We start from the raw sequence: 17,923 nt of genomic DNA on the forward strand, positions 1-17,923 counted from the left end.
TCTGACATGATCCGGTAGGCTCTGATACAATTTGGTTATGGAATTGGCTTATTCATGATACTCATGTTCATATTTAGTCAGTTGGTTTCGGTCTGGTGATCGGATGCTATCCAGTTTTCTTGGAAGCTTGGCTTCTGGTTCCGATGAGGGTTTCACCGACAGAGCTTTTTATGAAGATCTTTGATGATATGTATAAGTGGTGCTGGTGCAGCTTCTGGTGGAGTTTCAGGATGTTGTTGGTGATCATGTTCGAGACTTGGTGGATGGAGATCATTGTTGTAGCGTATGGACCTATAATGGGTCCCGATTGGTCTAGGTTATGGACCAGTTTAATGAAGCGTGTGGATTGGACTTCTCGATATGTTTTCAGGACATCTTATGTGTTGGATATTATTTGTTTGGTGACCGACATGTTTTGTAATTATGTATTTGGTTTATTGTCTGGTGGCCGACTTGATTGTTTATGGTCGAGGATTTGTATATATGATGTAAGATCTCATTGTAGATCATCATGGTCATGGTTATGGTATAGGAAATGAATATGTAATGTGTGAATAATGTAATATCATTCAGGCAAAGGATTTGGTCGATCATTGGAGATCAAATTGGATTTATGTAAGAGGATTTAGTCCTCTGGTATTGAGCTTAACTAGAACTATACTTAGGCATAGGAGATGCTATTTTTGTAGTTCAAACAATTCTCCAGATTGTAGTCTGGATTTCTATGTAGTTAGTGAGACTCCTTTTGTGATGAGAAGTGCACTCTAGGTTGTTGGCCTTTCAGCAAGTGCATACCCCTCAATTGTAATTCAAATACTTACTGCAAAAGTATTATCTGACTGTGGGTAGGCTTCCCACCATGGTTTCTCCTTTTACTGGGTTTTCCGTGTATAAATCTTGGTGTCATGTGGATGGTATTTATTCAGTGATTATTGTTTATGCATAATTGGTTTCACTGCTATTCTGGTATTTGGTTTAATCATTTTGGTATTAATGTTTTGGGTTTCGGCATTAAAGTTTTAATTGCTTAAGGTTCTGGTAATCTGTGACAACAGATTCACTTCCCCCCCTCTTAGTTGTCTTTTGGTTATTTGAACTATCTAACAATTGGTATTAGAGATTTGGTCCTCTCTGTAGAAATATTAACCACTTGAGGAAGATCCTATGGCGACTAACAGTTCAAGTTCATCTAGACCTATCTTCAGAGAGATATTCCTAGGCTTGATGGAACAAATTATACAGTATGGAAGATTCGGATGGAGACTCATCTGAGATGTCTTGGTAGGGAGATTTGGGAGATCACATAGAATGGTGTGACACGTTATAATCCGACATATGGAAATCCTCCTTCGGCAAACCTAGGTAAGGAGCTTGAGAATGATTGTAGAGAAAGAGAAGCCCTCTTATGTGCACTTTTTGATCAACAAATAATGGGATTAACCGACAAATCATCTGGAAAGGTTGTATGGGATAAGTTGGAGACTCTTAATGAAGGTGACCCTATAGTGAAGATTGCTAAACTTGATTGTTACCGGGTGAGATATGGAAACCTAAAGATGGAAGAAGATGAAAGGATTACTGCATTCATGGAAAGGGTAAATGAGATTTTTATGGGAATTCAATGTTGTGGTGGAACTCTGAGTGAAGATGAAATTATTTCTAAAATTCTGAGAGCCCTACCATCAGATTACAAGATGAAGGCTACTACTATTAAAGAGTTGAGAACAATGGCTAATACATCTGTCAACTGAGATACTTTGGTTGGGAAATTATCTTCTTTTGAGCTTGAAGAATTTGTACCTTCTGGAGCTGTGAAGACTGAACCTATTTTTCATGCATCTGCATCATCAACTGGTAAGAAAGATTGGAAAGCTTTATATGCAAAGGAATTAGAAGATATGAAGAGAGAAGACGAAGAATTTGAGCAACTTGAAGCACTATTTTCTATAAGAGTACCTAAAGGACCGGTAGGAAGTAAGTATGAAGGAAAAGAACCTTTTAAATGTTTTGCATATAATAAGATTGGTCATTTTGCATCTAGATGTCCTGAAAGGAACTCAAGATTTGAAGAAAGAGTTAGAAGATCTTTTAAGCCTAACCTTGGATATCGGAACAAGTATAAGTACAAGAAAAACAAAGACAAATCATGCTACATAGCGGATGAGGAAGTCATTACTGATTATGATGATGAACCAGTAGAAGACTCTGCTAGTGGTTTCAACAATGGGAAGGAATGGGTGTTCCTATCTATCAAGGAAGATATTATGACACTGGAAGAGAATGTACCTGAAGAGAAGGCACTTATTGCTAAAATTGAAGGCAAGGATGAATGGGTAATTGGCAGCGGTTGTTCACATAATATGACTGGAGATAAAGGGAAGTTTCTATCTTTACAAGAATTTGATGGTGGTCTGGTTAGATTTGGAGTTGACAAAGCATGTATGATCAAAGGAAAAGAAACTATATCATTGGATGGTAAGAACAATATTGACAATGTTTATTATGTTGAAGGTTTAAGGCATAATCATTTCAGTGTAGGAAATTGGTGGATAAGGGATTGCAATTACAGTTTAAGGATGGGAAATGCAAAATCATCAACAGATCTGGTTTGGAGATTGCAACTAGTACACAAACAAAAGGTAACATTTCATTTGAAATCCGGTGAAAAGACATGTTCGATTACACAAATTGATGAGAGTTGGCTATGGCATAAAAGGTTGTGTCATGTAAATTTTGATTGTATTATGAAGATCAGTTCAACTAAGGCAATTAGAGATATACCTAAGATTGTGAAGCCCTATAATCCAATATGTAAAGAATGTCAAATGGGTAAACAGGTCAGAACATCTTTTAAGAGTATAGAAGATAAATCTAATGATGTTCTTGATCTTATTCATATTGATTTATGTGGCCCTGCTAGAGTTAAAAAATTTCAAGGTGATAGATAATTCATGCTAATCATTGATGATTATTCTAGAATGATGTGGGTTACTTTTCTAAAAGAAAAATCTGAGGCATTTGAAAAGTTTAAGATCTTTAAGGCTAAAGTGGAAATTGAGACAAGATTGAAGATTAAATGTTTGAGGTCAGATCATGGTGGAGAATTCACATTCGGTGAGTTTAATAACTTTGTGAGAAGTATGGTATAAGAAGACAATTTTCTGCTTCCTGGACACCTCAGTAGAATGGAGTTGTGGAAAGGAAGAACAAAACTATCTTGGATGCTGCTAGAACAATGATGATGGAAGCTAGTCTACCTTATATCTACTAGAGAGAAGCAGTGAGCACAACGGTTTATATATTCAACAAAGTACATATCAAAGGAGAAACTGGTAAGATACCTTATGAATTATGGTTTGACAATACACCTATAGTTAAGTATTTCATAATCTTTGGTAGTAAATGTTATATCAAGAGAGATGATATTATTGGCAAATTTGATCCTAGATGTGATGAAGGGATATTTCTTGGTTATTCTAATAAAAGTAAGGCATATAGATGTTATAACAAGAGATTGCATAGAATTGTGAACAATGCTAATGTCAAAGTGGATGAGCTGAATAAAGGTCAAATAAGAGCTTATGAGAAGGAACTGGTGGTGGAAATGATTATATCTAAACCAGTAGCACCTTTACCGGAATAGAGTGTTGAACTAGTTACTCCGGTAATATTAGAAAATTCTATAGTAACTGAAGAATAGGGAAGAGGAATAGAGAGTCAAAGGAATCCTAGGTATGTGAGATTGAATCATTCAGAAGATCAGATCATTGGGGATAAGAGCAATGGAGTAATGACAAGAAGAAGACTGACAACTAATGAGGTATGTTTAATTTCACAAGTTGAACCGGTGTCTGTAATTGAGGCATGTAAAGATGAATATTGGTTGAAAGCTATGGAAGAAGAATTAGATCAGATTGAGAAAAATAATATATGGACTTTGGTTCCCTGGCCTAAAAATAAGAATGTTATTGGAACTAAATGGGTTTTTAGGAATAAATTGAATGAGGATGGTCAAGTTATAAGGAATAAGGCTAGATTGGTTTATAAAGTATATTCTCAGAAGGAAGGAATTGATTATGGAGAGACTTTTGCACCTGTAGCTAGGATTGAAGTTGTAAGATTATTTCTTGCCTATGCTACTCATAAGAACTACAAGGTTTATTGGATGGATGTTAAGTGTGCATTTTTGAATGGGGATCTTGATGAGGAAGTTTATATTGAGCAACCTGATGGTTTTTCACTATCAAATGCTACAAACATGGTTTGCAGGTTAAGGAAAGCTTTATATGGATTGAAACAAACACCTAGAGCTTAGTATGAAAGGTTGGATAAATATCTTTTAAGCTTGGTTTTACTAAGGGCAGTGCTAACAGTAATTTATATTATAAAATCACTAATGATGATATACTGATTATTGAAGTATTTGTTGATGACATTATTTTTGGAGGTGAAGATAAGTTGTGTAAGGAATTTGCTAACAATATGGAGAAAGAATTTGAAATGTCTATGATTGGAGAGATGAAATTTTTCTTAGGTTTGCAGATTACTCAGACTGACAAAGGTATTTTCATCTGTCAAACTAAGTATGCTAGGGAATTTCTAAAGAATTTTGGTATGAGAGATTATAAACTAGTAAGTACTCCTATGGTTACAAGTGAGAAATTGACAAGGAAAGATGTTTCTACACCGGTAAATCCTACAAGATACAAATCTATGATTGGAGGTCTGCTTTATTTGACTCAGACTAGGCTTGACATAATGAATTTTGTTTGTATTGTAACAAGATTTCAGAGTGATCCTAGAGAAAATCATGAGAGTGTGGTGAAAAGGATTTTTAGATACTTGCAAGGTACATCAGAATATGGTTTGTGGTGCCCTAAGGATGATACGTTTACTTTATGTGCATATATATTTGTTGATTGGTTTGGAGATGTTGATGACAGGAAAATTATTTCCGATGGAGATTTATTTCTTGGAAAGAAGTTGGTTTCATGGATCAACAAGAAACAATCATGTACTTCTTTATCTACTACTGAAGTTGAGTATGTTGTTGTTGCTACTAATTGTACACGGGTTTTATGGATGAAGCAAATGTTGAAGGATATAAAGGTGGATTGTAATGGACTGGTAGTTATTCACTGTGATAACTCTACTGCTATTGATATATCAAAGAACCTGGTATTTCATTCTAAGACACAACACATATCTATCAAATACAACTTTTTGAAGAAAAAGGTGGAAGCAATGAAGTTGGACTGGTTTATGTGAACACTAAGAGAAGATTGCAGATATCTTCACTAAACCTTTGCCTAAGGAATCATTTGAGTACTTCAGAGACAGATTAGGGGTTTCCGCCCCTCCGACAAAGAATTGATTGGTGCAGTATGGCATCAGTTTGGTATGCATTATGAGAGATACTATTCATTCCGGCATTGATTTGAGGATGCCACTATTCAGGGGGAGTAGTCAGCTTTGTAATTCAATAGCTTTTGCTTTGACATTTTTGTCAGATTTCTGGCATTGAGGTCAAAGGGGGAGAGATATTGATGTGAAAAAGAAAAAGAAAGGGGGAGAGATATATTTATAATTCGGAGCTTTACATAGATATCATTCACAAGGGGAGTTTGGTCTTTGTTTCAGAACTTCATTTCTACATCTATATGTGGGAGATTGTTGGTTGCCTTCCATTAGGGGAGACTTATTTGGCATTTCTTGGTACTTAGATGTTTTTCACATCTAGTGTTGCCATCAATGCCAAAGGGGGAGATTGTTGGCTATTTGGTGGAACTGATTATGTGGTGCATTGATGTTTTGTCATTGATGCCAACACTAGCTGTTTGGATGCTTTACCGACACCCTTCTGTGATGAATACTAAGAAGGGGGGGGGGTGAATTAGTATGCCAAAAATCTTTGCACTAAAACCCTCACATAGTTTAAGGATAAACTGGTAATGCAGTCTAACAGTCAAACCGATTACCACATATGCAAACCAAAATGTGAATAAAGCATTCACCCACAAAAGCAATACAATCATAACACAAGATATTTGACGTGGATACCCAACTGGGAAAAACCATGGTGAGATGGAACTCAGAAGTCACTATCTGTAGAATAGAAACCAGACCGGTTAAGGTCAGGCCGGTTAAGGTCTTACAATGTTCTTTACCAGAACAGATCCTGTTAGGAATCTCAATCTCTGTTAGGAGATAAGTTTGATTAAAGACTACCTTGTTAGAGAATTTTAGATTCACATGTGTGAACCACCTTGTTAGAGGATTTTAGATTCACATGTGTGAACCACCTTGTTAGAGGATTTTACAAAGGCTTTGAGGCCTACCCGGTTAAGGGCTACAGACTTGTCAAAGATGTGAGTAATCAACAAATGTTTGATCTATCTAATAGCACAAACTGCTTGGTTAGATCCAGTATTGCTCACAGCTAATGCATTCCAGCATTACTTCAGTCTCCTCTATCTCTCTCTCAGTTACAACTTGATTTTCTCTAATAAGATCGCTCTCAACTTTCACCTTAAACCCTAGCTCAACATTAACCCTTTTCGCAACTTCTTCAACAACTTAAAAACCCTAGACATGATGTCCTTTTAAAGGAATCTGATTTCATGTCGGTCCAATAGGATTACATTACAATTTCCTAGGTTCAGTGAATCTAGACATACTCAGTAACACGACACAAGAATCACCGTCAAACAATCGGTGGATTGGTAACTCATCACAAAATGCCGGTTGGTAACTCATCACAAAGTGTTACCAGTTCATACAAAATACCGGTTGCCGATTTGACAAAAATGAAGACTGGTAAGAATGTGTTGTGCCACTTTGTTTCCTTGTACTGCTTGTGATCTACGAACCACTTGGGGTCGACATGCCGCTTTAGATCGGGAAACACACTCTGCAAAATCACCACTAGTCTAGAGACTAGTATACAACATACCGGTTGGAACAAAATACCGGTTGAGCATAAGCTCATACATATAAAGGGGATCTTAATACAAGTGTGTGTCCATCAATGACAATCACAGCATAAACCACAAAAATGCCAACATTCTGGTCCCAGTAGGATGAGTGGTTTCTGGTTGGTTTGGATCCGACATGATCCAGTAGGCTCCGGTACGGTTTGGTTATAGAATTGGCTTATTCATTATACTCATGTCCATATTCAGCCAGTCGGTTTCGGTCTGGTGATCAGATGCTATCCTGTTTGCTTGGAAGCTTGGCTTCTGGTTTCGGCGAGGGTTTCACCGGTAGAGCTTTTTATGAAGATCTTTAATGATATGCATAAGTGGTGTTGGTGCAGCTTCTGGTGGAGTTTCAGGATGTTGTTGGTGATCATGTTTGAGACTTGGCGGATGAAGATCATTGTTGTAGCGTATGGACCGATATTGGGTCCCGGTTGGTCTAGGTTATGGACCGATTTAATGAAGCGTGTGGATTGGACTTCTCGATACATTTCGGGGATATCTTATGTGTTGGATATTATTTGTTTGGTCTAAGGCTGACGTGTTTTGTAATTATGTATATGGTTTATTGTCTGGTGGCCGACCTGATTATTTATGGTCGAGGGTTTGTATATATGATGTAAGATCTCATTGTAGATCATCATGGTCATGGTTATGGTATAGGAAATGGATATATAGTGTGCAAATAATGTAATATCATTCAAGCGAAGGATTTGGTCAATCATTGGAGATCGAATTGGGCTTATGTAAGAGGATTTAGTCCTCCGGTATTGAGCTTAACTGGAACTGTACTCAGGCATAGGAGATGCTATCTTTGCAGTTCAAACACTTCTTTGGATTGTAGTTTGGATTTATATGTAGTCAGTGAGACTCCTTTTGTGATGAGCGGTGCACTCTAGGTTGTTGGCCTTTCTGCAAGTGCAGACCCCTCAATTGTAGTTCAAATACTTACTGCAGAAGTATTATCTGACTGTGGGTAGGCTTCCCACCATGGTTTCTCCTTTTACTGGGTTTTCTGTGTATAAATCTTGGTGTCATGTGGATGGTATTTATTCAGTGATTATTGTTTATGCATAATTGGTTTAACTGCTATTCTGGTATTTGGTTTAAGCATTTTGGTATTAATGTTTTGGGTTCTGGCATTAAAGTTTTAATTGCTTAAGGTTCCGGTAATCTGTGACAACTGATTCACCCCCCCCTTCTCAGTTGTCTTCTGGTTATTTGAACTATCTAACATCCAGAACCTTGTTGGCTCTCGAAAGGGTTTTGAAAACCATGGTTAGGACAAACACTTTTTGAGAAAAGACTTAAAAACATTTTTAAAGAAAGGCTTATGAAAAGACTAAAATGAGTTATAGAGAGCTTGTCAGGCTCCAAAAAGGTTTAAAAAGCCCCATCAAACTCTGACAATGGTTTCAAAACCACATTCAAAGACCTCAAAAAAAAAAACTTTCTAAGTGTTTAAAGCTTTTTAGCAAGACTTGTTGAAAATGTAATCACACGGGAAGACTTAAAAAATCCGCTCAAGACTTAGATCTTGTCAATTTGATGGGTAAATGAAGTTTTAAAAGAGAGGACCAAATCAAATGCAACACTTAAGATCTTCACTAGAATCCACCAATTCTATTACAGTTTCATATGTTGAAAACTGCCATTATGTGATTAGACATTATACTATGGATAGATCCACTGTTAATTATACTTCACCAATGACTAAGATGATATAAGTCAATTTCCTTTAACTGTGTGGTAGGAAGAAACCAATTTTCCATTCTTTTACTCTCAAAGAAATAACTAACAGGAGGCACAAAAGAAAACTTGCTAGGATTAAGGTGCCATCTACCTTGTAAATCCTATGGCATGGTTCCAAAATCCTTGGAAAGTGTCCTAAGGCACTTAGGATGTATTGCGAAAATAATTTATAATATTTAATTCTCACCATCATTTGTAATACATTCATAAGTGGTGATGGGTTACACTAGCAACGGTAAAAGTGGGTTGTGAACACAAATATTTAATATTGTTTTCCCCACTTATGGATGTCTAGAATAAGATATTTAATGACTTATTAAAGTGGAAAAAGAGTGAGCCATGGGCTTCTCCAAGTGGGAGTATGGAAGAGGCAACAAATGTTTCTTGGTTTCTGGTCATTTATTATAGTTAATTTGATGTTTATCTTGCAAGTATATGTGTCCATGTTGGAGGAAATTATATTGGAAGGTAATTTGAAGTCTTTTTGAGTTTTGTGGAGACATTCCAAGAGTTGTGGTCGTGAGTAATGAAGAGTATTATCTGGGAACCTTTATTGGTGGTTTTGGAGCTCTTGCCATTTCTATAAATTCAGCCTTTGGGTATAAATTTTATGAAGCAACAAAATGTGGAACGACTAGATATAGTTTTCCTTGTAGGAATGAAGGACAAATGGGAGGCATAAGGAATTTGTTCACATGTGCATAGGTGCTACTATGGTTGAGGCAAAGAGGAGAGTGAAAGTGATTGTATTGTAAGCATTTTTATTGTTGTCGATACAAGCTTGTCATCTCTTCTTGGTACAGTTTTTTCCTGCGAGGGTTTCTCCACTTAAATCCTGTGTTATGTGTGGATGTTATGTTTCTAATTTATGCCTTATTACTGTTATTTTATGCCGATGTTAATCATTATTTATTGTTGTTATAAGTTCACATAAGATAGGTTAATTAAGCATAATTAACAAGTTAATTTTTGGCATAATAAAGAAGAAGTATCTAGTCATGGGTTTTCCACAATTAAGGCAACTTAATTTTTAGATTTGCATATGAGTTTTAGATTTTCATGTTGTTGCTATCCAAGCCTTAAATCTCATCCTTTGATTAGTTTATTGGATAGAGATTGATCTTCACAATCTTTGTTCTTGAAACTATTTATTTTCCAACAAAACCAAAGGAAGGAAAAATCACCTCTTACAAATTAAGGTGAAGTAAACCTTGCAGTAAACTCCTACAGTCATGCTAAGCTACTCGTTCCCCATTTTCCTCCTTCACCCTATCCTCATAATTGTAGGCTTTTCTTTGTCCCCTTTCTTGCTCCAAAAGTTCTTTTATTCACTTTTATACAAATATGAATATGAAACTTTATATTTAAAACAATCCTATAAGAAGGAAGCTATTTATCTCCACCTATCATGAGCATAGCAAATGAAAAAACTCCCTTTCAATACATAAAGAATGAGAGAAATGCTTTTTAAATTCAAGTTTAAAACAATAAAGAAGAGAGTTTCATTGAATCATAAACCTTCAACAACCTTTAGCACTCAGAAGCAATCCAATTCCAAGCTTTCATGTCTTTATAAAATTTCTTCCAAAAGAGAAAAGAAAGGGTTTTCAAACCTTCTCTTTTCTTTTTAATAATTCCCTAAACCCCTTTTACTTCAAGAATATTTCAAATACGAGTTTTTTTTTGGCAATTAAAGATTTTTCCACTTAAAGCATTTCATTATTATTTTTCTTTCAAACATTTAACAAATTATCTTTGCACCAAATAGAAACTAATCTAATACGTTGAAACTAACTTATAATTAAGATTTTCTCATGCTAATAATTCAATAAGACAATACAACATAATTCATTTAAATTTAATATTTTTCTAGTGATTACATGAGATTGAAACAAATTAAAATAAATTGAATTTTCAATTATAGCAATTCTATTTCCCACAAGTAAATATTTTATTTCTAAGAATGATTAAAATGCACTTTAATTTCTTTCACTAGATATAAAATCTAACAAACATATTTATAGTAGGATACAAAGAAACACCCAAAATAACATGATATCCAAATGAATCCATAAATCATCACATTTTACTAGAAATCATCTACGATAAGCATGATTAAATGGTTCATTAAATATAATGAACACGTCCATTTTTATTTATATATAATGAAAACAGTAAAACTGAACTAATTCAATAATTCAAACATATAAAAGATACAACATATACATCTACATAATCAATTATCAATATGCTAACACAAAACCTCACCAAAAATAACAGTAATAATACAAACCATTATTGCTAGAAAAACACCTGAGACATTACAAAAGGCTTATCAAGGAAAATAACGATGCGTAGCAGCACATTCGAGAAGAATTGCATGGTCCTTGTGAACACTGATTTCAATTTGATCAGAATTTAACAAGCAGTGGCATTGCCGTTACAGCTGGAGTACCCTGACACATTTTAGAGCTTTAAAATTGTGTACAGAACTTACCAGCATCAAGGTCGTTAACTTTTATCATCCTGTTTGATGACAAACATCCATGACAATAAGTTAAGTGTATTCTATGACAGTGCAGCAATTGATTTTCCTAGTATTTGATCATCTTAGAAACATAAACACATTTTGATTTAGATGCTTTTTACCATGTCTTTTATCTCATATAATTTTTCATTCTTAATTTAATAGGAATTTCCCCAAAATGGACCTTCTCTTAAAAGCAGAATTAAAAGCACATACCTTTATTATTTCATCAGTGACTATGGGTAATGATGAAGCATATACTCTCTCTCTTGCATTTCTTGCCTACCCATAAGACAACCAATGTTTATGTGAGTAAACAATATGGTAGCTGTATTTCTACATCCATGGATTCAAAAAGAACATTCATTTTTCATGGTCAAATTGATACAGTGTAAAAACGAAGATAGTAGTTTTACTATCTGAGAGCAAACAAAGTTGTTGGTCTACATGTTATGTGCATGTGGACATAAACCTTCCTTTAATGTATGTGATGTGCATCAAATCAAAATGGTTAAATCATGTAGATAAACTTCAAACTCAAATGAAATTTGAAATTAGTCTGATATAAATAAGATTCATTAGTCATCGATATTTATTCTTCTGTCATTCAGATAATACCATCTCAATCCTATAAACCATCACTGCAGGAAAAAAAAATTGGATACAACTCATGTCTTCTTTTCTCATAAAAACTAATAATTGCTGCACTTTTCAGAATAGTAAAATTGGAGCTACTTACTTCTTGTTCCCAACCAGTACATGTTGTTACTAGGAATAGTAAAATTACTTGTACAGAAAGGCCACATATAATTCCGAGCCAGAGTCCCTGAAACATCCATGAAAATTTGGCATAAGGATGTTAAAAAGTAATATTCTATTCCTTTATTTGTAAACACCATCATTTTCCCTACAGTCCACAGAGAATTATGTGCTTTATCTACAAGGAAAATTCTGAACAAGTCTCTTCCACTTTTATTGCCTTGGCAATTGCTTTATGGTTTTATATGTTAAAATAGAATGAGATATAATATGAAGTTAGCTTTATGCTTATATTCAACTATTTCTTAGAAATGCATGATTAACCATTTCTATTCTGACATATTATTCTGAATGAGCAATTTTGAAATAAGCATATCCATCTCACATTTACATATGGATTCTTCATAGCATGTTTTTTAACACACAAGAATATAAAAAAATACAAAGTGAGAAAGGCCTAGAACCCAGCTCTTCATAGCATGCCTTATAAGAGGGAAAATAACTTATATTCTCAAACTGCTGCTGGGAATGGTCTACCCAGTTGAACATCAGAATTATATTTTCAATAACAGTTCTATTAATCTGTCAAAAATCTTACTCTAACAGGTAAAATAATTTATTTATTTTTTTTCCCCAAAGTTCTCATCTATTTCTCAAGCATTGAAAACATAAATTTCAGAACTTTGGAAATCAAATCAGTAAGGAAAGGGTAACTGACCTTGCCACCAATATGCAGTACAAAGGCCAAAAAGAAAGCTATAGGAATGCCAACCATGTAGTATGCCCCAAGATTAACGTAAGCAGCCACTTTTTGCCACCCACATCCTCTAGCAATGCCTGAAATGTTATTTTCAATCAACCATTACATCTACAGGAAAGTGTTGTTATGATATCACGACTTCAAGATGAATATGTTTGTAGTTCCAAATATGACTATACAGGATAATCTGAACCTGAAAGAATGCATTGGATTCCATCCAAAAATGACGAGGCTGCTAGTAATGGGATCATGCTTGCAACATAATCAATGACCTCCTTTTCATTGCTGTAAGCATAGCCCCAAACATTTCGTATAGAGAATAAAAGACATACTATCATGACTGCCTCTGTGATTGCTATAAAGAACACTACATACACTGCTAAGCGGGCAGCATGTGAGCGTCCAGCTCCCAGTTCATTTGAAACTCGTGTACTGCAATGCATACATTGTGAAAAAAATTTATTGAAAATGATTTTGATTAAATCTTGGATACGTTAAATGATTCGTAGTTGATTAGGTTAAATGACAAACAGAAATTGTAGAAATTTACTAGTTATCTGTAAAAGGTACTTACCTTACAGCAGCACTAAAACCAAAGGGAATCATATATGCTAGGGAAGAAGTGTTAAGGCTGCAAAATATCAAAACTAGCTCAGATAAAAATGAATCAGATGCAACAAAATATCCTAAGGTTCATTTATAATAAACTTCTTATATAACATACATACCAGATTGAAAGAACTGATGTCTCAAGTTTTGGATTGGGCAACAGACCTGACAAGAGAATAAGTATTTCAAAGGACCACCACTGCAAGCTGTTGACACCCATAGGATAATGAACTAGCAAAATAAGTTTAAAAAATTAATTCTAATATAATCTACCATACATCATTAACAACTTGTTGTATGGTATGATGGACCAAAATGTCATCATGTGCTATGAAATTTGAATATTGAGAAGAGATAAAAGTAAGTATATTAACCACATTAATGCTATGATGTAGTACTTCGATTACTTGGACCAAATTTTGCAGCTAAGAGATTAAAGTAGTATACCAGATCATGAATGCAGATGGAATGGCAAGCTTGAGAAAATGTTTAATATCATGCAAAGCCTCCCATGTAAAGGATGTCCATGTCCGCTTGCATGCAGGTGAAATTTTAATATATAGTAAAAGAAGTATCACATTGACCCAGTAGGAAATGCTGTTTGCCAAGGCAGCTCCTTTATTTCCTAATCCACTCTTAAATACCAGAAGCCAGCACATGGGAACATGGAAACACAAAGTAATTGCAGAGCATAGCATCATGGGAAAGACAATGCTTTGTGACTGGAGAAATCTTACAAGTGGTTGAAGAGCTGCATAACCAAACAGACTGGGAATCATCCATCTGGCATATTTCCCTGCTTCAGAGGATATCAGAGGATCCTGCCCAAATGCAATTAGAATATTGCCCATGTATGCCCACAGCACAGCAAGCGGTAGGCTCACACAAAACAGAGCAAACAATGCTCTCTGCACATGAATCCCAAGCTGATGGTATTGCTTTGCCCCATAGGCCTGTCCACATAGTGTTTCCAATGTACTTCCCATTCCCATCTGTACAGAAAATAGAGAAAAAACAGTTGGTATTCCATGCAACATTGCATTCATGGCTTTTAGTTTTAAACAAACTTAAATCTTCACTTCTATGAATATACTTACTGTAGACTTCAAAAGTCTCTAAAAAGAAGTGAACCATAATAACTGCTGAAATTATCTTTAGGATCAATTGAATAGAGTGTGGCATGGAAGCAGACCGAATCAAGTTACATCTTTTATTAGATTTCCGCAAAAACCTTTTAAAAGTTCATCAAATAAGGAAAAGGTTGACTATTGTTCACTTCACAGGATAATAGATAACAATTAGTTTGGATTTATTCATTTTTCTTTACAGCATTATTACATTCATGAAAGCAGACTACCAACCTCAAAATAACTTTTTTTCAGATACCAAGTGAGAATCTAAGGGATCAAGTCCGAATTTTGTTTTGTAAAACCTAGAGCTCAGGTTTAGATGTCCAATACAGGGTCAAAATTAGTTACGATATTTGTATCTGCTGAGCAACTCTGGTTGAAAAGAAGGTAAACTTAATAAATCATTATTAATTTCTCAAAACATGCAGCAAAAACTATTGAAAACAGAAATGGGATTTGAGTCTGTACTTGGGATCTTATAAAAAAATTAAGCACATAATTTTTCAACAGTGCATCATTATCAAAACAATATTTCAGAGATCAAGTGCAATAATTAATGTCTCATAAGTAGCAATTTGTAATTTTTGTTTTTCACCCATCATTTCCAAGCAGGCTGGTCACCCATTTACCCAAGTCCACTTAACTTGCAACCCTATTTCAAAACCTTAGAGCGAGTATTGTGCCTGATGAACAACTTATTATTGAAGCAACCTGCTTGTGCAGTGCATCAATCTGAAATATTCACTCATTTGCAGGACCAAAAGAGATATCAAATATAGGTTGCAGGGGATGGCTTATCTATAAAACAGAGCAGTTTGTTGTCTTATGATTCTATGCTTTATAAGGCCAAGTTGCTAGTTCAAGATCTGTGGAACTAAACATTTTTAGGACATTGATCATCATGGAAGGTAAATAGTCCAGATTCTGAGATAATACTTTAATATTTCAACCTTATCTAAAGCTTTTTCCTTTTTGGGAATTTAAGAAGGAAAAGAATATCAGGAAAGTATTCAAACCATAAACTCTTACAACAAAAGCAAAGTAAGGTTTTTAAATTGTACCAGCACACTCATGCCAGAGAAATTTGCGAAGGAAGTAGCAATAGATGCACTAGAGAGAGCAAGCTCCCCTAAATGCCCCACCAGCATGACAGATATCAACCGCAAGCCAAACTGTAACAAATTCACAGACGCCATGGGCCCTGCTATCCAGCATTGTTTCTTTATTTCCTCCCATACTAGAATTCCACTGTACTTCATTTCATCCTGCTCATCTCCAAATATAACTGTTTCATCCTTGGCTACTAGTGGCTCCAGCACATCACTCTCATGAATTGAATCACTTCTCTCCATGGTTGATCGAATGGTTGAAGTCAATCAACTTATAAGCTTGATTGTTTGCTTATAACACAAGAAAATCGAATCCCCCCTGTACAAGAGAGATGAAAAAAACACAAATTTCAACAGGCCGCCATGTAAATTCTGAACAAGAAACGACAGTCGGGGACCCTTATGGGCACTAAAATATAAAATACACCAGTTTAATGAGGTACATTCTTTTGGTCTCTCCTATCAGTACCTTTTCATTTTAGGACATATTCTGTGACCTTAACGCTTGTAAATTGTATGTACAACATTGCACCAATAGTTATATGATAAGTATCAATAATTGAATGAAATATACCATTTGTTGTGAAAAGTAACCAATCATGTGATGTCACATCAGCAAGTGTTGGGACTCTTTTGCACACCTATTGGTCTATAAGATTTTAAGAAGTGCAAAGTTAGGGTGCACAACTACTGGGTCCTCTCCCCTATATCAATTTTTTTTAAATATTCATATTTATAATGAATATGATAAATTTTAAATAAAATAAAATAAACTAGATGTAGTGTTTTTAAAAAAGATATAGTATTTGAGTAAATTAATTGTAATGTGGACCCATAAATAATTAGAGCCATAAAGAAGTATTCTATTACAAAATGAATGTCACATCTTTCTTTTAGATGAAAAGTAATTTTGTCTTTGAGCGATATTTTTAGCCAAGCAAATTAAGTATATGAAATTTTTATAAAAGTGACTAGAACTTTTAACAAAACAAAACATGAATTTAATAGAGTCAAGTAAAATATGAATTGGTCAAATTTAAGTATACCAATTCAAACAATGATCCAAATCAATTAAACAATAATTTTGAACATTACTAATGTTATACAACCTACATATGTTTTTTAATATTACAAAAATCCTTACTAATTCACTATCAAAGTTGAAATAATAGAAATTATCAAGATCGATAGTATCACAAAACCTAATGGTATCAAGTGTTTTTGAAGAGTCTCTACCTTACCTACTCAATAAAGAACCTTATCCTTGATTCCCTCACCAACATTTCTCATCTTGTTCATATGGAGGTATGACAAGTGTAATGAATATTTAAGGGTAAATGGTCTCACACTCATTTCCTTATGAGGTGGCAGTGATCACACAACTTGACAATTTTGATTCCATCCTCTACTTCTCCAATAATGATGAGTCTCATTATTGTTAAGTATCTTAAAAACTAAGAAGATTTTGGGAGAATTCATTATTATCAAGCATCATGAAAACCATTTGGGTGGGGTTTCATGGGGGTCTTATGCTTCTATTTTTCAGGAGCTCCTACTTTTTGGCTCGCATGTTAAGCAGCCGAAAATGGGGTGGGGCTAGAAATTGTCCCACTAGCTTAAGAATGTTATCTTTCACTTGTTAATCATCTAAGTTTAGAATTTAAAAAAAGAAGAAAAAAATTATTTTTTTTAAAGTAAAAAAAGGGTAAAAATTTATTCAACACAAAGAGAATTACACGGCAAGAAGGGTCAAAATCCTAACAAAGAATGGAAAATTAAACAACTCTATCTTCATCAATTAATTGCTCCAACATGTGAGACTATACCAAAGATAATTTTCCCCTATCCACAATATTCCAACCTTCCCTTTGATCATAAGCCTATTTGGCCAAGCACTCTGCTACTTTATTCCACTCCCTATGAATGTGAGTAATAGTAACACTTTCCAAAGACAAGAGCCTCCATGTAATTGTTTGTATAAAAACCTTTAGAAATTGGAAAGATAAACTGGACAAGACCAGAGCTATCATGCCCTACACCACCAATACCAACATGACTAGAGTTCCCCCTAGAAGAACCATCAATATTTATCTTCAAAACCCCTTGAGGAGGAGGGTGCCATCAACCCATCTGATTAATCTATCGCAAAGGTTGCATGCACCTATTCCTTTGAGCCTGCCTACAATCTGCTCAAAGAGAAGGATCAACTCTCTAAATAAGAAAATCAAACCGATTGTAAATATCAACATCTCCAGGGTCCACATCTCTAGCAAGATCACACTTTGCCAAGATTGTCTCAT

General features: G+C 34.8%; 1 protein-coding gene across 2 annotated transcripts; it reads right to left on the reverse strand.

The window, feature by feature from the left end:
* Positions 1-10,841: 10,841 nt before the first annotated feature.
* Positions 10,842-16,109, reverse strand: LOC131075384 (protein DETOXIFICATION 16). Of its 2 annotated transcripts, XM_058012220.2 has the most exons (10): positions 15,576-16,109; positions 13,832-14,376; positions 13,504-13,590; positions 13,350-13,406; positions 13,151-13,207; positions 12,969-13,060; positions 12,734-12,852; positions 11,996-12,082; positions 11,473-11,538; positions 10,842-11,255 (listed from the first exon to the last, which is right to left on the reverse strand). In XM_058012220.2, the coding sequence occupies exons 1-10, from the start codon at positions 15,864-15,866 to the stop codon at positions 11,241-11,243; spliced, it is 1,416 nt and encodes a 471-aa protein (XP_057868203.2). In that variant the 5' UTR covers positions 15,867-16,109; the 3' UTR covers positions 10,842-11,240. The 2 variants fall into 2 exon arrangements, with proteins under 2 accessions (XP_057868203.2, XP_057868202.2); XM_058012219.2 differs by having other exon boundaries at positions 12,969-13,207; positions 15,576-16,107.
* Between the last annotated feature and the right edge of the window lie 1,814 nt (positions 16,110-17,923).

The sequence above is a fragment of the Cryptomeria japonica genome, chromosome 2, assembly GCF_030272615.1.
Source record: "Cryptomeria japonica chromosome 2, Sugi_1.0, whole genome shotgun sequence".
NCBI lineage: Eukaryota > Viridiplantae > Streptophyta > Pinopsida > Cupressales > Cupressaceae > Cryptomeria > Cryptomeria japonica.

Excerpts from the sequence above, each read along its gene's own strand:
- LOC131075384 (XM_058012219.2), bottom strand. The coding sequence starts at position 15,866 with ATGGAGAGAAGTGATTCAATTCATGAGAGTGATGTGCTGGAGCCACTA. Across the intron at positions 13,407-13,503 it reads ACATCAGTTCTTTCAATCTG|CCTTAACACTTCTTCCCTAG; the intron begins GTATGTATGTTA and ends GATATTTTGCAG. Across the intron at positions 12,853-12,968 it reads AATCCAATGCATTCTTTCAG|GCATTGCTAGAGGATGTGGG; the intron begins GTTCAGATTATC and ends ATAACATTTCAG.